This window comes from Microsporum canis, genomic scaffold (assembly GCF_000151145.1).
Source record: "Microsporum canis CBS 113480 supercont1.1 genomic scaffold, whole genome shotgun sequence".
Classification (NCBI taxonomy): Eukaryota; Fungi; Ascomycota; class Eurotiomycetes; order Onygenales; family Arthrodermataceae; genus Microsporum; species Microsporum canis.
The window spans coordinates 2,243,219-2,263,875 of record NW_003299169.1 but is presented as its reverse complement, the minus strand read 5'-3'; the positions used below and the strand labels follow the sequence as shown (position 1 = coordinate 2,263,875).

Below are 20,657 nucleotides of genomic sequence, written 5' to 3'. Positions count from 1 at the left end.
ACTACGAATCACAAAGGGCTAGTAGCGCTCGTCCTTTCGACCTCGCGTTCTGCTGCTTCAACTACCTACCCGAGGAAATACTGCTATCTTCTTTGAAACAGGCATTTTGACCGCTTCGTATCAGCTATGATGGCTTGCCGCTCGCGTCCTCGAGACTCGAGGGGTGACTCGTCTTCCTCAACCTCCCCGGAGCGGGCCATCGATGAAGACAATGATTTCTTCATGCTCGAGGCAAACGACTCACAGTCGTCGATAGGAGTTGGCAATTTCCGAGACCTCCGCGTGGACTCTAGACGAGACCGGGATATTCCACTTCCACCGATATATCGGCTACCTCCAGAGATACTCATTGCTATATTCTCGAGGCTTTCGGCCCCTTTGGACATGTTAAATTGCATGAAAGTCTCGTCGAACTGGGCAGTGAATTGTGTGGGCATACTGTGGCACAGACCACTCTGCAATACATGGGATAACCTACTCAAAATAGCACACTCGATCTCGGACGAAGACAGCTATTTTCCATACTACGATCTAGTCAAGCGTCTCAACCTCACTACCCTCAAGGGCAAAGTCAACGATGGAACAGTCTTTTCGTTTGTCAAGTGCAAACGCATCGAGCGATTGACTCTTACCGGATGCAAGAATGTGACGGACAAGGGTATCTCAGATCTAGTGGAAGGGAACCGTCAACTCCAGGCATTAGACGTTTCCGATCTCGAATCCCTGACCGATCACTCTTTGAACGTTGTGGCTGGAAACTGTTCCAGGTTACAGGGTCTAAACATTACCGGGTGTGCAAACATTACGGATGAGTCTTTGGTGAACCTTGCACAAAGCTGCCGCCAACTCAAGCGGGTATGGAAGGTCTCTAGTACAGATTTTGTTATACTACAATGCTGACAACGTTACTCTTAGTTGAAACTAAACGGTGTCGTTCAACTCACGGACCGATCCATTCAAGCATTTGCTAGCAATTGCCCCTCTATGCTCGAGATCGACCTTCACGGTTGTCGACATATCACTAACACTTCGGTCATTGCCATTCTTTCCACATTGCGAAACCTGAGGGAACTACGTTTGGCCCATTGTATCCAAATCACCGACGATGCCTTCCTGAAACTTCCCGAACACATAATCTTCGATAGCCTCCGAATTCTTGATCTTACCGCTTGCGAGAGAGTCAAAGATGATGCTGTCGAGAAAATAATCGACTCTGCACCCAGACTGAGGAATCTTGTGCTCGGGAAGTGCAAGTTTATCACAGATCGTGCTGTCCAGGCTATCTGCAGATTAGGAAAGAATATTCACTACATTCACCTTGGCCATTGCTCTAATATCACAGATGCGGCGGTCATACAGATGGTGAAGTCGTGCAACCGGATTCGCTACATCGACCTGGCCTGCTGCAACCGTCTCACTGATACAAGTGTGGAACAATTGGCAACACTTCCAAAACTACGGCGGATAGGCCTAGTCAAGTGCCAGGCGATCACTGATCGAAGTATACTGGCGCTAGCAAAGCCTAGGTTTCCACAACATCCATTAGTCAGTGGCCTCGAGAGAGTACATTTGAGCTACTGTGTCAATTTGACCCTGGAGGTATTTATCCCGTCTTCCCCAGGAGAAGAATCATAAACTAATTTTGCTCCATCACTAGGGAATACACTCTCTTCTTAATTACTGTCCGCGACTAACTCACCTGAGTTTAACTGGTGTCCATGCATTTTTGCGGGAAGATTTAACCGAATTTTGCCGCGATGCCCCAGAAGAATTTACTCCTCTTCAACGAGAGGTATTCTGTGTTTTCAGCGGTGACGGAGTTGGACGACTGCGAGACTTTCTTAACCATTCTGCCCTTCGAGGGCGAGAAGGGGCAGCGGTAACCATGTACGATGATGATGAATCTCCTGACGAGGTCGACAGTCAGCCATCAGTAACCGGACTCCTGAATGCTGCGGCTATTAATGAGGGAGATGACCACCCGATGGCAGGACCGCAACACTAGCACCATACACCGAATATTGCATCACACCCGTATACCCTGCTACGATTCTGCCATTATTGATGGGTGACATTGACTCCCATGCTATATGCCAGCTACTTAACAATACTAAAGCAAACCTTGATACCACATTCATTGAGTACGGTCAACTACATTTCGGCATAGGTTTTAGGCGAAAGGCGTTCTCAACGGAATGAAAGCGGGTGAACATGATAATATTTTGACCTTTCACCCCAACGACGGCTTTCTATTTTCATTTGTATTCCCACTCATCACGTCCTTCTTTGAAGTTTTCCTTTATACGCTCGTTTTCTTTCTCCTTTTATCTCCTTTCATATTGTTTCATTAGCTTTCTTCTCTTCAATCTGGTTTCACCCCTGGGGGTATGGGACTGGTGATTATACCAGCAGGCATAGAATTACGACTGCATAGCGACGCACGGTGGACAGTGCTAGGAACTGCCCCTGAGAATGAGGTTATGAGGCCGTTTGTTTTATTTATTGTTATTTATTGTTTTCATCCGTAGAACGCTGTGCATGGATTGATAATATATCTAACCTACCCCCTTACAAAGATAGAAATCCAACATCATTTAATATTTCCTACAAGAAAATGTGTATCATATATGTGAAGAAATTAGGTCTCCGAGGACTTGTTGAAGATATCTCTGTATGAAAAATGTAGCAAGAACGAAATTTTTGAAGACAAGACAGCCAAAAATCATGCTGAAAGTACCAGAAAACTCTGCTGAAACAGTTGGCCAAGTACAAGATATGAAAGACGAAACGTATTTCATACAGAAAAGTAGAAAACAACCAGAACCGCAATATCATAGCTTGAAGGAATGGCTTCCTTCAACGAGGCCATCTCGAAGCTTTGTAATTGCAGCCCACGCAGGAGCAAAATTGCGAATCTCATCTAACGCAGGTATAACCTTGAGGTCGTTGTCATCGCTCCAAATACACATCACCTTACCCTGCCGATTAGCGTTCTTTTTAGTCCACTCAACATCAACGGTCCAGGTATTCTCCCAGGTTCGACTCCAGAGCCGAATTTCAGAAACACCTTTAGGCCCAGTGTGAGGTATACGTTCATCAGTAACAGAGCCTAAGACTTTGAAATCGGCAATAGGACTGTCAAACAGAATTTTGCATGCTCGGGTGTTTTTGCCAGATATCTCAAAACGGGTATGTTTGTCGTCTTTTGCTTGAGAGATGTTATATGTGATCCACTCCTTGTACGGGGCGTCGACGACTCTTGGCTTGAGTCCGTCCCAGGAGCATTTAGCTCTTCCACCGTAACCTCGTGAAATGCATGAAACTTCCTTCCCGGTTGTGCTGGGAATTGTTCGAACAATATCATGAATATAAGGTTCCACACCAACGAGAGATGCCTGGTTTTTCCCGGTTTCCAGATCTATTTCTTGTACAAATGCAACTTTTAAACGGTTGCTGTGTGAGAATGGGAATGCCGTGAGGTTGTACACAAGGGTTCCGATGAGGACAAAGAGCAGGAAGGTTGGAATATGATAGGTAAATCGATGAATGAAAGGAAAAAGGGGGAGAAGAATGAGAACAGATAAGACGGCGATTCCGACGTATATAACCAACTGTGAGCCTCCGTCAGCGCCAATTTGGTAGGTTGCCGATGTTAGGAAAAGTCCGAGTTGGCCAAGGAGAATGATAACAATAGGTGCGACAAAAAGGAATTGCAATATCCAAGCTGACGATATTAGGTTTATACTCCATCGTTGTTCCAGTCGATGGTCTTTAGGGTGCAATGAAGCATTGGTGGATATGTTGCCATCAGAGTTGCTTCTGGCACTTGCATAATTGGCGAAGGTTGTCCTCTGCTGCCCACGAAGAAGAGACGTGGATTCTGTGGGCTCCTCGTCTTCGACATCTTCGGGGTTAAAATCATGTCCCGCAGCGCTACCGCTAGGTGGAAGCTCATCTGCCGAGGGTGCTAGGAGACGACTATCAGAACTGGGCGTTCGATCTGTGATACGGATCTGCCGACGAGCATAATCCTGCGTTGTCGGCAAACCAAAAAGCTCCAAATATGAGATCCATGTTGCAATAGATACTCCGGCAAAGTAGAATACAATAAAGTAGCTACTTGCTATGCCGTGTTGTTTCTGGTAAACGGTGGCTATCACAAGGAGAACCCACATCATGCCGAACATCCAAGTGAAGGCATATGCTCTGTGTAGCGCGGAAGGGTCTGGCAAAATCTGCAACACAGGAAATAAACCATGCAAAGAACATGCAAGTGGCCAACATCATACTCCAGACGGCATAAGGACTACTATATATGATGAAAGGATTGGCCTTCATTAATAGAAATGCCAGGCCAATGGTCAGAGCAGTACTAATGCCAAGGATGAGGGGAAAGCGGAACAATCCTCGCAGGCCATAGAGCGATACTTGTCCACCTGATTCTGATAAATATGTGTACATGGAGAACATGTACATCTTGTCTAGTGTGTAAAGTGTAACGCACGTAGCAATAAGGAGAAGCGGAGCAACGACTAACAGCGCCACTGAATGCCCAAACAGGGTATTGAGTTCGAAGACAGCGAAGGAAGATCCGTAGAAATCAAACCAAACCCCCAAAGTGCCAGCGCCATTGTTCAATTTTCCATCGTTTCCATTATCACCGTCGAACGCATCTCCGGTATAACTAACCAGTCCTTCAGTAGTTTTAATAGCTGCAGAAAGCATGTGCCATACAGAATCGATGCTTGTGTGCCTCGCGTCATCTTGATCGGTGTGATATCGACTTCTAGGCTCCATGAAAGCAACATCGAGTCCACGCATACCAAAAACACCGTCAAAGACATGATAATCGGTCTCACTGCGGATAAACCCCAATTGAAATGCATCCCTAGCAAGGACTGTTCCAAAGGGGTGCTCTGTATTCCCATAAAATCTTGTAACCTCCGTATCGGTACTGCGAAATAGAACGGCGCGGCCTCCTGCACCGGCACCTTCGATGTTCAAAAAGGTATGAGTGAATTTTGACAGTGGATGTTGGCTGAACGCATACGCGCCATTAAGGAAGTCTTCCTCTCCATCGTTGAATAACAACACCAGTCCCTTTCGGGGATAGTGTCCAGGAGTGGTGAAATACTTGAGGAGCTGTAGGGTGGAAATCACACCAACTCCGTTGTCTGTCGCTCCGTAGCCAGTAGAAACACTGTCGTAGTGCGCATTTACGAGCACTCCGCCTTTTCCTGATGGCTCGCCATCGGGGGATTCCCACCATTCCTCCTGGTCATCTTCCGCGCCCCGGATATAGACCAAGATGTTTTTACTCTCAAAATATACCCCGGTAATGGACTTTGCGGCAACTCCAACACTAGAGAACGTTAGGTTGGTCTGGTTATCATCGAAAATGAAGATGTCCGGCCCGGTTGTGTCTCCTGAGCGAGCCGAAGAGGAGGCGGAGATGGCGTGGATACGCTTGAGGAGCCACTGGTGAACTTCATCGTTCGAGTGGCTGTTGTAAGGGTGATACTGCCGAGTTAAGTGCTGGAGATCGTGCCAGGCTTCTTTTAGATCTACACCTTCGGGGCTTTCCTTTGGCGCAGGAGGAACGAGGTGGTGGACGACTATGATCGGGATTATAAAGGCGAGGTACACCAGCGAGGACAGTATTGTCACCGGCCAAGGGGTGAAGGCTATCGGGTTGAAGCCCCGTCTCGAGGAAACCATATCGACAGGGCTAGATGTCAGTATTCGCGTGAACAGAGGCTATGATCCAACATTGGACGACAGTAACGCCTCCGTCCATTTCTAGCTCGTCGAGTGAGACGAAGTTCACGATGTCTCAAAATTGCCCTTCGCAAAAAAAGCAACATACGAAAGGGCGGGGGGCTGCTTAGTCATCATATTATAGTGGTTGTCGGCTTTTTCCATTACATTAAGTGACGATAATGTTAACCCCGTTGATAGAGGCATAAGGAAGAGAAAAGGCATAGTCTTAGTTGATTTATATACAGTTTCTATCGTGATGGATGAGTTTGATAATCAACTCTTATCCACTCGTCCCTCATAAATTCGTGTATGTGAAGCTCAGACCGGCTTGCTTGACATCATACTGTGTACATCTATATACAACCCCTGCCTAGCCCATGAGCTACAAATAAGGGTAATGCTTATCATACCAGGTACCTGTTGTCTTAAATAGACATCCCACTTCTTCGAGTGGTGTGCATAAGGTTTCCCTCAGCCACAAGCATTGGCAAGCTCTAGGCCTCGTTATGTATAGTTGACCTCATATACAGCCTTGCATCCTCCATGAGCTCGGCCGATTTTTCCTTTCCACCGTGTGATAAAGCCGGGTTCGGGATTTCAAGAGTTTTGGATCCTATGTCTTCAGGCTGGACAAAAGGAAATCGGTGTCTGCTGTGCTTACAACAACCGAAATATCTTTCTTGCTAACACGACCATCTCGGAAGGCTATTGGGTGATATAATCTGGGAGGGTATGGCATGTGTAACGTCGACTGGCACCGGCACTGGAGCCCCGTTGGGGGTGGATGGAGCAATATGTGTTGTTGACAGGCTGCCGCTGCTTGAAGGCGCCACGTCTTCTTTCCTGCATAACTGTGGATCTGAGGTAATTGGCAGCGCATCTGGGAATGACCATGGTGGTTTTGGAGGGCTGTTGACGCACTGGGGCGGCCGGGTGATATCCGATGTTATCTGGGTTGGGTCCACGAAATCAGGGTAGCCGTTTGCTCCGCTGAAAAATTCCGGATTCCACGAATGTATGTTTACCAAATGGACAAGTTTTCCCAAAACTGCAAATTCAAGCTTCAGCTTGACACTGTATATCATAGCCTTAATTGTCGTTTCAATAACATATAGGTTGGCATAGGCGGTGCCAAGGAGTGCAAGGTCCATGACGATGAATATAAGGTTGATACCTAGAAGTTGGTACATGATCTTCCTGTTTCCGTGCTTAGGTGCTATCCGAAGCATCTTTGTTGTTTCCATTATGTAGAGCGTAGAAAGGATGACCTCCTGGATGAAAAAGCCAGTCATCTGTACCTTCTCCATAATTTTGTATGCCGGTACAAATTTCTCCTGCTGACTCGAATTCGAACCGAAGGTTAGGATGGTCGTTGGCAGATGGAGAATGAAAATGTTGCAGATTATCATCCATAGCACCCGGCGTAGAATCTTTTGGTCGCGGATAACTAGATGAAGTCGGGAGTATAGGACAAAGGACTGGCCAGTGACCATAGTCCACCAACCGATCGTAAGGAAAACAAGGGATAACCAGACACTGTCCATCAAGTTGAAGAGCTTGAGTAAAAACCCGAGAGCATAGGGCACGATACCAACGGTAGCCGATATCAACAGACTCCAAAAATAGAGGCCTTTGTAATGGCTGAAGGTCACAAAGACCAGAACGCACAGTTCAAGTGCATTGTACCATGAGATCCCAATGAAGGTAGCAATTATAATCTTGATTGCGAAATTGGCCCCCTTGTAAGCACCTGTCAGTCCATCATCATCGGCCATAACGGTGGTGCTTCGCCAGAGAGATGTGTCATAAAACACAGAAAGCAGTCGGCATCAGAATCAGCATCAGGGTCAGCAGAGGTGTATCAACCAATTTTCTCTCGCAGATAGGTGCTAGGCCGGTCTGGATATGGGCTCCAGAGAAGGATTTAAACCAAAAAGGCCGAGCAAGAGTGGACTGTCATGTGGGGCGGAGGGTGAGCCACGAAATATTTCCTCCATACCATACATAGTATACGAAGTAAAGCTTGGGTCATTCAACTGGGTCGTACCGTACGACCAAGGCAAGCTGGATTCACACATGATCCGAAGTTGTTTGTGGGTATTCGGTGAGGGTACTCATTCACATAACTCAGCCTTGCTACATATTCAGCCCAGGGCTGGTGAATGCATGGTAAAAGCTGGCTGGCATGCATGTCTAAAAGATCGGCCATATATTAGTATAGACGCCTGGGTTCTTATAACTTCCGAAAACGTATAGTACCGACCATTGTTCGTTTCGTAGCCCTGTTACACTTCAGCAGTTTGGCACATGATTGCTAGTTCCGGGAATGGCTACTGCGGCATGTTTGTTTAAGGAGGCGTGGTTTTGCTTTTGCTTACTCGCATGTTTTGCCATCTCAACGGACATCGACAATTGGTCAACCAGCTTTTGGAGGATCAAAAGCACGAAATGCTCTCCACATCACGGTGCGACTCGGATTTCATGTCAACCAGATCCATGGTACTGTATAAATGGCAGGCTGTGGCGCCAGATAACGGGCATTTCAACTCTTTTTGGATGTTTTCACCCTGCCTTGGCGGGTTAAGGGGCGTCATTGGGTTGTATATATACATCAACAACTTTGTGCGCTAAGCTGCCCAATTCGCAAGTTCTACTCGCTTTGCGCTGTCTCAAGGTAGCTGGAATGCGTTAGGAGATGAAAAGGAAGAGATCGTGCAAGAATTATCCATTGGCCGTGGCCACTGTTATTTTGACACCTGAGATTAAGAGAGACACTCCATACTCCGTTATGCCGTTGTAACCCTTGGCTTAACATCAGAAAACGCCGGTCCTGAAATGAAGGAAAGAGAAGAAGGCGAATAAAGACGCCAATCATAAAGCTTGGGCATCGCCGCCGGTTGCTTTAACGACTCTTATCACCTCCTTTTTGCACTCGGGCATTGCGCTGGCCATTTCTCGAGCAAGAGTGTCTCTGAAGGAGCCGAAGGCTTCTGCTTTTCCCTTCAAATCCTGGTTGCCTTTTTGTACCAGCTCCACGAATTCTCGCGTATAAATGTCTGGGTTACGCGCTGCATCTACGTAGTCAACAATCTCGGGAGGTAGCTGGATGCTATGTAGGGGCGGATCAGCCTGCGATAGAGCAGGGTTTACGTTGGTCTGTTTCGATGCGGCATCCGCAAGGGCTGGATCAAGGGTAGTATGATCGGAGAGTGTTTTGAGTGATATGGTAAGAGACTTTCTAAATATGCGAACAGTGTCCACTTGTGAGCGACAGGTGACAGAGGCAGTGGGAATCGTGGGCTATAGGATGTGGATATACGGAGGAAAGACTGACAGTTTTCTGACGAGCTCATGCTGTGTTTCTGGTCCGAGATATCCATGCACTGCTGATTGAATCTCGAAGAAGTTTTGAATTACGTCTTTCAGGTCATCTATAGCATCGGTTAGTCCGTAAACTTGTTTCTGGGTCTCGCAGTGGGTATCTTACTGTCAACGACGCTGAGAGTGACTTCACTAGGCATGATTAGCGGTTTTTTCTAGCCAGATATTGCTGAATATCAAGGTCAAACAACTTCCAAATCTGTTCAAAGCTCTTATCAAAGATAAAATCCAGCTTATGTAAATCACGTGGAACTATATTACATAATATATTTCTACCAATGAAAGAACGCCCCATCCAGATGGAGAGAATCCTCTAAGCTCTGAATTTGGATATCGATATTGATATTATTCTGTTCTATAGACAGGGACATGCTGTTGAACAGATTTACCGGTAGGAATAACGGTATAGCTCTTATACCTCTCATCGTCATGGGTAGTGAAACATTATTGTATTATAAAACAGCATAACAGTCCTCATTCGTATCACATCTAAGAGCATTCTTCCCCAAGAGGCATATGCACTACCCGTGATTAATAGCACTCATACCCTAGGGCTCCCTTTATAGAGTGGTGAGTTCTCAGCCTGGAGGGGAAGAAAAGGGTATCAATCATTCTACAAATCTCTCTTCCCCTAAATATCAATTCATACAGGGAAGAAACAACACAAACCCCATATCTACCAACCTCATTCGCGTCCCTCAATTTGTCATAAAAAAGAAAATAGAGGGGGTAAACGTCCGTAAAACATAAGAAGGCCATAAAATACCACCGGTTAAGTAGACGGTTTGAAGAAACCTCATTGGCGTCAATTTCCTTTTTTTTCTGTTTCCTTACATTCCGTTCGCTTCTTGGATCCATGCATAAAGGCCAGTGTTGATAAGCGTGGCGAGTGACCAAATCGCTCCCCATCCCAAGGCGCCCTTAGGCTCTACCCCACTGATTGTGCCTCCGAGCTGCACAAAAGTATTGGCTAAAGTCATAAGTGCTAAAGCCACCGATCGTGATATAAGAGTCCTAAGGCTAGGGGGGAGCCCAAGCCAACCTTTCTTATAAAGTGAGGCAAAGCATGATTCCTCTTGCTGTTCTTGTTCATCTTGTTCCTCCCGTGAGTCCGATGACCGAAGTCGTCGACGGATCGTTTTCTGCTCAACTTTCTTTTCCTGTGGCTGACTGGCCGATGTGACGAATAATAAATCTCTCGATCCATAACCCGCGGGCAAAAGACTAAGGAAAAGCGACACCAGACCCTTTGGTCCGGCATGTGCTGCGCTGATATCGGGGAGTCCAACAAAATGTGAAACAAGATGGGCCGGAAGCCAAGTCGATAAGCTGAAGTACAGAGCTATTGTGTATACTAGAGTTGAAGCTACCGTAGTGTAGATAGTAGTGAGTCGGTCTGATAGAATCGCCCGGTTGACAGCCGGGCCGCTGCCACTATGGACCGCGCTAAGAGGGCGCCAGTAGGAAAACGGGATTATGCACGACATAGTGGTGATTGTCGCAACAGTGACTATCGTCGTTGGCCGAATGTTATAAAAGTTGAGTAGGAGAGAATATGTTGGGAGGTGAATAAGGCCGATAAAACACAGCGCATCCCAAGCTAACGAGAATCAGTACTCCATCGACTAGATTTAGAAAAACAAGATAGCATAAGGAAAGGGCAATATTCGAACCATCGTATCCTGCAAACCATGGCACCGCAAGCTCAATGACACGCCATGCTAGCAGAACTACAACATCTTTCCACGAGTCTAAGCGTTTACTCGTCCATGCCAAATCCCCCTTTGTCACTGGGATGCTAAGAGAGAAGAGCACAGTGCTGAGAAGTAGACTGCAAACAGCAAGTAATATAAATCTCAGTGCGCCATCAAGGCACGATGACGATTCTGCTGCAACAGCATCTTCGGATTTTGGTATTTCGACTGAGATTTTGGTGCCAGTATTAGCGGTGACGCCCTTGGTGGAGGCCCTCCCTCTCCTACCAGGGGATGTAGTGGAAGCTGACTTTGGGCCCATTGGGGCTTAATGGCTGAGTACCGAGGATTATGCAGTTATATGGTCAGTGTCTTGTTGCTCAATTGCAGGGTGTTATGTTCTGGTGTACAAGCGCTGGGGTTTTTGGAATGCAAGCCAGGTTCTGGTGTTTTGATTTTCAACTTGTAAAGAAGCAAGGATGATGTCATAAATTGTCACGTGATACCTCATGGTTACCTAACTAAGAGTCTTGTTTATTAAAAAGAATCGAGCAAGAAATAAAGCAATTTTCCTTATCCAGCAGGAAGAAATAATGAAAGAAAAATAGAGAGAATGAGAGAGAAAAAAGTACATAATTATATTACAGACAAAAGAAAAAGGTCTAGTCGTCGTTGTCCTGGTCCTTCTCAGGCTTCACCACGCCAATCTCAAGAGTGCCGGTTTCGCGCCCTTTGGTATCGCGCATGGTTGCTTTGAATTTACCCTCGTTCCAGAAGTCCTTGACAGTAATCTCTCGGGTCCTGCCCAAGCTCTCGATGGCCGAAATCCTGTCCAAGGTATCCTCGAGGTACTGGTCGAAGCCCGGTTCGGAACATATCTCGCGGAAGGCGTTTTGCATGGGAACCGAATCAGCACGAACTCTTGCCTTAGAGTCGATGGTGAAGATATTATCATGGTCGTATGATTGAATGAAGTCTGCTCGTGTCATTATCTGCCGTGCCTTGTGGAGCGGTAACTCTGGTAGGATATGTCCTCGTTCTTCATCATATGTTTTGTCCATTTCTTTTTCCAGGTCTACCAGAGCCTTTGCAAGTACCATTGCCGCAGACTAGTTTCATAGGTCAGTGTATCGTTCAATTGCCAATACCTGGGTATTCACAATGGATTAGTATGGAGTGCTTACAGAATACTTTTGTTCGTCCATCACATCATCGTCCATTTCCTCGCCAAGGATCCAACATTTGTTCAAAAACCAGGTCTTCTCCGCCTCGCAGATCTCGTTGCATGTTGCCAGCATGTCTTCCGATTTGGCGACTCGGTTTAGGAAGGTCAATCTTCCGCCAACTTTGTTATATACTTCTTCTAGTATGGTCTGTGATGGGTCTTCTTTGAAGTATCTTGATCGGTATCGGCGAAGCGCCCCCAGCGCTTTACCCTTTGGCAGATCAGGGACGGGGATGACCTCCATGCGAGAAGCATACCGCTTTAGGCGTTCATAAATCCAGTAATCATCACTGTTGAACACTATATTGGACTTGTCAGCGGAAATATCTCTACTAGGACCAAACATAGGGAACTAACCCATTGTCACTAACCCACTAGCTGCCCACTGCTCTGCGCGTTGTTGTAGCATCTCGAGAAGATCTCTGCCGTCATCATCATCTCTCACTAGGTGTAGAGAGTTTATGATCAAAATTAGAGGGTTCTGGTTAACATCCCGGCGCTTGATAGCAACTTTCTCTAGTTTGTTTAGAGCACGCTCAATGTCCAGCAGAGCAGTGGTATCGCGAGGCCCCCGTATACTGAAGAGACTGCCTATATAGCTGTACGATTTGAAGAGTGACGAGTTAGCATGTCAAAAACTGTAACGCCGAATGTAACTTTGTATTATGGACATACTCTTCATGGAACTCGTAGTCCAGAGACTTTCCCAATCTTATTCTGAAAATTTCAAGATTCGCGTGCGCTTCGAACATGGCAACACGACTCCCATCAACTTTCCTCATTGCATTGAGAATCATAGAGGTCTTTCCAGTGCCCTTCTCGCCAATAAGAAGGTAATAGTGTCCAATTGCACCATTTATAATCTCGTCAATTCTACTCTGTTCATCACGCTCAAGCCAGTGATCAGGATCCCTTTCCATATCTTTGCTTCCTTTGGGATCTTGTTTGGGGTTTTTAACACCGGCCAGCTCTAGCATGGGGTCGCCAGGCTCAAAGGCATTGTCCATCTTCTTCAATACCAGGTACTTATAATACTTGTGATAAGAGAAGCCAGCAGCACTTTATGGGGCATATATGTATACATTTTCAAAGTTAGAAAGTAATTCTAATTCCAGCTTGCTATCATACACTGAACCAAGCACCAGGGAAGACATACCCAAGGACAACTATGGAGGCGAATGTTGTTGCCGACGATTCAAACATCCGTAGAAGAGTCGCTTTTATAGAAGTATCCTGCCTGTCTGACTGGTCTCGAGAAGATTCATCTGGATCGGGACCCTCCTTGCCGGGCTGTGGTGGGCCTCCAGGAGCAACGTCTTGAGACCCATAATGCCGACGAAACTGTGGTAGTGTTGCATAACATGGCCTTACCAACGTTGTCCTCGAACCAAACGTGGTTGCTGCATTGCGTATCTGGGTAAAGCGCATCACAGATGATTCTGCATCGACTGGCAAGTCTGATCAAGCCAAAGACCGGATTCTAACAGCTTGTTATCTTTCAGGGGCTGACTTGGGACTTTTGAGCTAAGAACAACAAGCGGTAATTCAATTCTAACCAAACAGATCGTAGGAGGTTTCTTCTGGGGGTCAGCAAAAAGATATGAACAAATCAGAATAATCCACGCTTATGATAAGTATGTACAAACTGTTGGTTAGTACTCCATAAGTTCATTTCACTTTCAATCTAAGATCTGAAGATTCAAAAAAGGTTTTTTTTGCATCTTCTTCGTCTCATCAAGCTATCACGTGGCAGGCCAAGAACTTGGCGGGTGGAAACAAATCTCGAAGCCGTCAAAGGGTTTTACAAGTAGAGGGGCCTGCTTGACTTACGTTGGTTAATAGCAGCCCCTGCCGGCCTCAGGGACTAATACATATAGTAAATACCAAGGATTCAAATAAAACAGTTACTCGCGGCAGTATTATATATGCCGGGTCTCTCCAACTTTTATTTCTTCATTTCGCGATCAACTTTTCATCTCTATATTAACAATCTGTGGGATTATCCTGAATTCGACACAGTTTCTCACCTCAACACTCTCCTTTAGTGTTGATATAACATTTCCAGAAAAAATGGCTAGCAGGCTCCTTATTCTTTCAGATACCGATGCTTCGGATTATACCCCTTCATCACAGTATGCTGATGCTGAAGAATCTAACCTAGACGAACCACAAGACGACTCCTTAAAAGATACAAATGCTCCACTAAAGCTTGTTATCGCTTGTTACCAACCTGTCAAGGCCAGAACGGTCGAAGTATGATCAGTCAGAGACCGGGGAATCAAATCTTGAAAACCTGAAAACTTCCCAGAGACAGGGGGTTTATTCTGTCAGCTATTGTGCCAAATCGAGCACAGTCGACAATAACCACTCCTTACATCTACTCTGAGTAGACATTGGCCTTCTGAAACATAGTTTGAATCTCGAGATCTGGATACCTTGAGAAATACCAATTATTCTTACCTATTGGTTGATAATAACTCCTCGTGTATGGATAAAACGGTGAAAGGTAACTGCTGACTCAAATGGCAACTGTAATACACTTACAGAAGCTAGGGACTGTTACGATTGTTTCCAGTTCGATATGAGAATGAGATTACCCAAATGGCCACGACATATTAAGGAGTGGCGGGGAGTAGCTTGCACATATCAAAGTACTTTTCACAGCCACACTTTAACAATGTCAATGATTACAAGACCACTCCTTAACTCTCTAGCTATATACATCATTATAGCAGTAATTGCTTAGCGTCCTTAGCAGGTTTTGGCCTTGATTCAATGGCTGATACAATATACTTGTACAGATGCATCGATACGATATATAATCTCCTCTAAGAGGTATGTCTAATTCTCTGTAAACACCTATACTAAGTAGAGGTATAGAAGCTTTGCATATCGCCTTCACTGCTTTTTACGTCTAAAACGTGCCGAAGCTCATCCCATCGTGATAGTTTTATCACCCCGAGAGGGATCCGATATAAGTGATCGCAGTTCAAAGCGGGCGATGTTAAATACGTGTCTTTTGCCAGTGGCACCACGGTTTTGATATGACCAACATGGACGATAGTGACCTTTTTCGATACTACTGCTCACAGAAATGCCTGTGATTCAATCTCTCACTCCATTCTGGAGTGCCCTTCGTTTCAAGAGGCGTGTCAGAAAGGTTACACTCTACAATGAGCAGGAGCTACGATAAGAGGGACGCGCGCTTCGATCAATTTCCTCTTAATAAGGTGGCCGCCATAGAGCTTCGGTCCATATGGGCCAGTCGACTTCACCACAGCTTTTCTGGCTATGGAGAAACACTGCCAGAACGCCTGAGCTGCTAAAGACAACCCCATCGCTCCCATATAGTTGCTTGACTCTCTGTATACACATCATCGAGTCCGACGGCAAGATCGTGGCTGTAGTCAGAAGTGGCGAAAGCCGGTCGGATACTTCCAGAGTTAAGATCGCGAGGAAAGGGCATGTCCTTTGATGCTTGTTGAACAAGACTGCAGCTGTCGTGATGTGTACCTCTCTCGTCGACCATCACCATGCCTTTGAAGATGCCACATATCAAAGCTATGTTGACAGAATAACTAGACCAGCTTATATACGGGCTTGCAGAAGACACCAGGTAGCCCGGGGGCTCCCCCAGCACGCTCACAAGCCCATTAGTTAAGTGTCGGCTCGCCTACCAGCGGCCAGCAGCAGCGAATAACGTTAAGCAGGCATCCTGTGGACGAGTTTCGTCTTTGTTAATCAGGGTATGTTTAATATTCTATGGGGTAGTTTAGTGTACAGCAGGGCAAGTGATAGGCACAGGATTTGCATCTCGTATATTATACATTTGCCCTTGCTGCAGAACCGCTTGCTGGGGTCAGCTACATATATATATACGTACTTCTATTTGTGTGCCGAACACCAGTTTGAGTCCCCGATTGGCAAACCTGGGGAAGAGGCCAGATAATAAGAAGCGAAGGTTGGTCCCCCTTGACCGTCGTCGGCATGCAGCCCATGTATATACATATATATAGACTTATACCTACCCGTTCTCTCCCAGCGACTATCTCACACTTCCACTTCAACATACACAGATCAGAACAATGGTCTTGTGATCGGCTCTGCAACTCCGCGCGCCCCACGAAAAGAAAAAAAAAAAAAAGGTCGCCGTTGCTCGTTATCGAAACAAGAATTTTAAGCTTCACCGAGGAAATCCCGTTTCCTTCCGAGGGGAAAATCCGACTCCGTGAAATTTCCTCTCCATCTCTCCATCTTGAAGCTTGTTGGAGAAAAATTGCACAGTCGAGAAAAAGTTCCGTTTTCACTCTCCTCCTGGGATTAAAAAATATCTCCTTCTTTTCGTTGTGCTGTATATTTTATAATTATACCCCTTTCCCTTCTCTCTTCGAGTCTCTCATTCAAAGGCAAAGGCGGGTTCTTTGGCTACCTTCTTAAGCTAGAGTTGTGTACATTTTGAAAACTGCACCGGCTTATCATTCGAAATGGACCAGCAAAGTAAAGGATCAGAACATTCAAAAGGTATGAATTATGTGGTGGGATCTGGCATTGGTCCTCCTGGTTATTTGTAATGCCGGTTTACGGTGTGATTTTGTGCAATTGAGCTGATGTTTTATATCTTTGCTCTAGAAGTGCCGGAAGACACCAAGCCTGAAAACACCACAGCGAATGGGAACGAAGTAGAGGGGGAACAGGATGAAAACAACAATGCTGGAGGTAGGACTGGCTTCCCCCCTATAAACCGCCTTCTACGCTCCCGGAATGGGCCTTTGTTTATAGTCGTGTGCACATAGGCCTCTTTCAGATCAGCGTAAAGCTCCCCCATGAGCCGTACAACATTCAGGTTATGGTAGGTCCAATACTCTCACAGCATACAAGAAGGTTCACACTGACGGTCAATTTTCCAGGTCTCGAGCCAAGAGCAAGTTCAGGATGTCCGCCAATCGATTGTCGAGCTGCCGGGCACTTTCCAGTATACCTGCTTTCATCTAGAAACTGATGGAAATAGGATCAACGATTATGTGGAGCTATCAGAGGTCAAGGGCCTAAAGGCTGACTCCGAAGTGGTTCTGGTCGAAGATCCGTATACCGAGAAGGAGGCGAGGATGCATGTTGTCAGGGTTAGAGAGCTGGTTGGAGCTGCTGGTAACCGCGTCGATACCATGCATGGGCTTGCTGCCGGCCTCTCCCTGTACGACTCTGTTGCCGCTGGCGAAGGTCTGTCTGACGAGGCTAAGAAGACCCACGCACTTGACGGCTATGATGTCAATGCTCCATTGAACCTTGCGACCGTTCTGCCAAAGGACCAATCTGCCATGCCAAAGACCGTCAGATCTGTCTCTCTTTCCCCGTGGAACCCTCCACCGTACCATCTGCGTCAAAAGGGACACCTCCTGTACCTTCTAGTGACCACTAACGAGGGTGAACAGCACCAGATCACCTCTCATGTGTCTGGATTCTACGTGAATAAATGCTCTAACTCCAAGTTCGACCCATTCCCTCGACCTGCTCCTAAGAACTACAGCGCTCACTCCTTATTAACGCTGATATCTCTCATCTCTCCCTCATTCAACGAGTCTTTCAAGGCCCTGCTGGAATTTAACAACCAAAAGGATATCCTGACCACATTCCCTTTCCAAAACTCGATACCGAACAACCCATGGCTCGTGCCGGCATCGCAGAGCCAGGCTTCCGCACATTTATCCGACGCCACACGATCGCAGGAAAATTACCTTATTGCAGGTGTAGACAACTCTGAAACCCTGAGAGACTGGAATGAGGAGTTCCAGACCACCAGAGAGCTTCCTCGGGACAACGTGCAGGAGAAGGTGTTCAGAGAAAGACTGACCTCCAAACTCTTTGCTGACTATAACGATGCTGCCGTTCGTGGCGCCATTCTGGTTGCTAGGGGTGAAGTTGCATCCTTGAACCCGATGGAGACCAGAGACGCTCAGATCTTCGTCTACAACAACATCTTCTTCTCCTTTGGTGCGGATGGTGTTGGCACCTTCGCTGCTGAGGGTGGTGATGAGGCTGCTCGTATTGCTGTTGGAAAGGACGTCATGGGTGTGAAGACTGTAAACCAGCTTGACATCCCCGGACTCTTCACCCCAGGAACTGTGGTTGTTGACTATCTCGGCAAGCGTATTGTGGGTCAGAGCATTGTCCCCGGTATTTTCAAGCACCGCGAGCCTGGCGAGCACCAGATCGACTATGGCGGTGTTGAGGGTAAAGATGTCGTAGCAAAGAACGAGGCTTTCACTCCAGTTTTCGAGAAGCTCTCCAAGGCTCTCCGTGTCAAGAAGCATGCCGTTTGGGATAAAGATGGCGTTAGACACGAGTTGGAGGGAAGTGTTGAGACCAAGGGTCTTCTTGGTACTGATGGTCGTAAATACGTTCTCGACCTTTACCGAATCACTCCTCTTGATATCTCATGGACTGAGGATGCTGAAGGCCATGAGGAGTACCCTCACAGGATGCCAGTCCTCCGCCACGAACTAGTAGAAGCCTACTGGAGATACAAGATGGGACAATACGTCAAGGAAGAGGTTGAGAAGCGGAGAGCTGCAGCCAAAGAAGCCAAGGCTGTTGAAAACAGTGAAGGAGCTGATGCTGAAAAGAAAGATAACACTGACCAGGAGAGAGTTGACATTTCTAACTTCCACCTGGCATTGAACCCGGACGTTTTCAGTGGTCAAGTTCCCCAAACTGAGGAGGAGAAGGAAGAATGGGCACGCGATGAGAAGGAAGTTCGCGATGCCTGTGACCACTTGAGGTCAAAAGCACTCCCAGAGCTTATCAAGGATCTCTACAACGGTGAGGTTGGCTTTCCCATGGATGGCCAGTCTCTTGGTCAACTCCTCCATAAGCGTGGTATCAACATTAGATACCTCGGGAAAGTGGCACAGCTCGCCAAGGAAAAGGGATCCAGGCTCCAATCTCTTGTTGCTCTTGTGGTTCAAGACATGGTGGCTCGTTCATTCAAGCACATTGCTAACCGCTACCTCCGGAACCTTCCTCCTCCATTTGCTACTGCCTGTATTGCCCACCTGCTTAACTGCTTGCTAGGCACGGATGTCAATCCAAAGCCTCGTGCTGAGATCGATGAATCACTTAGAGCGATTTACCCTGAAGGTGACTTCTTATTCGAGGAGGTTACTCCCGCATCTCTTGCTGCAGATATTGAGAAGCAAGTTAGATCTCGTTACAGATACATTCTTGAAGACAGCTGGACTGGAAGCTTAAAACATTTCCAAGTTCTAAGAGACATCTCTCTCAAGCTTGGCTTGCAACTCGTTGCAAAGGATTTCGCATTCAACAAGTCCCAAGTTAAGGAGCACTCTCCCGCTGGAAATGGAAACCACAGCGACTCCCAGGATGAAAAGAAAAAGAAGAAGAAGAAGGGGTCTTCCGCGCCAGTTGCTCCTGCAACACAAGCACCTTCTCTCACTTTTGTTCCTGATGACATTGTGAACATTGTTCCAATTGTCAAGGACGCATCTCCACGAAGCGCTCTTGCTGAGGAAGCATTCGAAGCAGGCCGCATCTCACTTATGCAGAACCAAAAGGAGCTTGGTCAAGAGCTTATCCTGGAATCGCTTTCGCTCCATGAGCAAATTTATGGCATTCTTCACCCTGAGGTAGCTAAGCTGTACCATCAGCTCTCTATGGTCTACTACCAAACTGATGAGAAGGATGCGGCCGTGGAGCTGGCACGCAAGGCTGTTATTGTTACTGAACGAACAATGGGTGTTGATTCTTCCGACGCTATCCTCAGCTATCTCAATATTTCTCTGTTTGAGCATGCCAACGGGAACACCCAAACGGCTCTGATCTACATCAGACACGCTTTGGAACTCTGGAAAATCGTCTATGGCCCAAGCCACCCTGACTCCATCACCACGATGAATAACGCGGCCGTGATGCTCCAGCACTTGAAGAAGTACCCTGACTCTCGCAAATGGTTCGAGTCCTCTCTCGCTGTTTGCGACGAACTATTCGGAAGACAGTCCGTGAATACTGCCACTCTGTTATTCCAGCTTGCTCAAGCACTTGCACTCGACCAGGACTCCAAGTCTGCCGTTAACCGTATGCGTGAAGCTTACAACATTTTCCTTAACGAGCTGGGTCCCGATGACCGCAACACTAAGGAGGCAGAGAGTTGGCTTGAACAACTCACCCAGAATGCCGTTTCTATCGCTAAGCGCGCCAAAGATATCCAAGCTCGCAGGCGACGACTGGTATCTATACCCGGACGCTCGTCTCTCGGCACTCAGCCCCAGCCTCAAGTTGGACAGACCACGTCAGACATGGTTTCTGCCGTCGATGGACATGCCAACACAAGCTTGGACTCCAGAAGCATTGATGAGCTCCTGAAATTCATTGAGGGAGGTGATGCGGCGCGCTCAAAGCCAAAGAAAAGAACGACTCGCAACCCCAAGCTTCGCGGCTCGAAACAGACTTCCGTCAAGTCTTAGAGCAAAAAGCATTTAATAAGGGAAAACCCACAAAGTTTCCTAGATGTTGATCCTTTGCATTCCATATATCATTGCGTTTCCAACTTGTTATATTTTCCTGTTTTGAGAGCGTGAAATTTG

The 20,657-nt window shown here is 46.7% G+C and overlaps 8 protein-coding genes across 8 annotated transcripts; 3 read left to right on the top strand and 5 right to left on the bottom strand.

Moving 5' to 3' along the window:
- Positions 1-129: 129 nt before the first annotated feature.
- MCYG_00833 (SCF E3 ubiquitin ligase complex F-box protein grrA) lies at positions 130-2,005 on the top strand (the record flags this gene model as incomplete). The annotated part of the gene is made up of 3 exons (XM_002850683.1): positions 130-855; positions 916-1,599; positions 1,658-2,005. The coding sequence occupies 3 exons, from the start codon at positions 130-132 to the stop codon at positions 2,003-2,005; spliced, it is 1,758 nt and encodes a 585-aa protein (XP_002850729.1).
- Positions 2,006-2,831: 826 nt separating this feature from the next.
- Positions 2,832-5,964, bottom strand: MCYG_00832 (peptidase family M28 protein; the record flags this gene model as incomplete). The annotated part of the gene is made up of 3 exons (XM_002850682.1): positions 2,832-4,225; positions 4,290-5,728; positions 5,867-5,964. The coding sequence occupies 3 exons, from the start codon at positions 5,962-5,964 to the stop codon at positions 2,832-2,834; spliced, it is 2,931 nt and encodes a 976-aa protein (XP_002850728.1).
- A 479-nt stretch (positions 5,965-6,443) lies between these two features.
- MCYG_00831 (uncharacterized protein) lies at positions 6,444-7,535 on the bottom strand (the record flags this gene model as incomplete). Its single annotated transcript, XM_002850681.1, has 1 exon — positions 6,444-7,535. One exon carries the CDS (start codon positions 7,533-7,535, stop codon positions 6,444-6,446), a length of 1,092 nt encoding a protein of 363 aa, XP_002850727.1.
- Positions 7,536-8,631: 1,096 nt separating this feature from the next.
- On the bottom strand, positions 8,632-9,281 carry MCYG_00830 (conserved hypothetical protein; the record flags this gene model as incomplete). Its single annotated transcript, XM_002850680.1, has 3 exons — positions 8,632-9,060; positions 9,106-9,191; positions 9,248-9,281. 3 exons carry the CDS (start codon positions 9,279-9,281, stop codon positions 8,632-8,634), a joined length of 549 nt encoding a protein of 182 aa, XP_002850726.1.
- A 690-nt stretch (positions 9,282-9,971) lies between these two features.
- MCYG_00829 (conserved hypothetical protein) lies at positions 9,972-11,157 on the bottom strand (the record flags this gene model as incomplete). The annotated part of the gene is made up of 2 exons (XM_002850679.1): positions 9,972-10,741; positions 10,815-11,157. 2 exons carry the CDS (start codon positions 11,155-11,157, stop codon positions 9,972-9,974), a joined length of 1,113 nt encoding a protein of 370 aa, XP_002850725.1.
- Positions 11,158-11,497: 340 nt separating this feature from the next.
- On the bottom strand, positions 11,498-13,488 carry MCYG_00828 (conserved hypothetical protein; the record flags this gene model as incomplete). Its single annotated transcript, XM_002850678.1, has 5 exons — positions 11,498-11,944; positions 12,020-12,389; positions 12,432-12,659; positions 12,736-13,119; positions 13,217-13,488. The coding sequence occupies 5 exons, from the start codon at positions 13,486-13,488 to the stop codon at positions 11,498-11,500; spliced, it is 1,701 nt and encodes a 566-aa protein (XP_002850724.1).
- A 497-nt stretch (positions 13,489-13,985) lies between these two features.
- MCYG_00827 (uncharacterized protein) lies at positions 13,986-14,446 on the top strand (the record flags this gene model as incomplete). Its single annotated transcript, XM_002850677.1, has 3 exons — positions 13,986-14,104; positions 14,139-14,307; positions 14,330-14,446. 3 exons carry the CDS (start codon positions 13,986-13,988, stop codon positions 14,444-14,446), a joined length of 405 nt encoding a protein of 134 aa, XP_002850723.1.
- A 2,098-nt stretch (positions 14,447-16,544) lies between these two features.
- MCYG_00826 (conserved hypothetical protein) lies at positions 16,545-20,537 on the top strand (the record flags this gene model as incomplete). The annotated part of the gene is made up of 4 exons (XM_002850676.1): positions 16,545-16,581; positions 16,690-16,776; positions 16,854-16,909; positions 16,968-20,537. 4 exons carry the CDS (start codon positions 16,545-16,547, stop codon positions 20,535-20,537), a joined length of 3,750 nt encoding a protein of 1,249 aa, XP_002850722.1.
- Between the last annotated feature and the right edge of the window lie 120 nt (positions 20,538-20,657).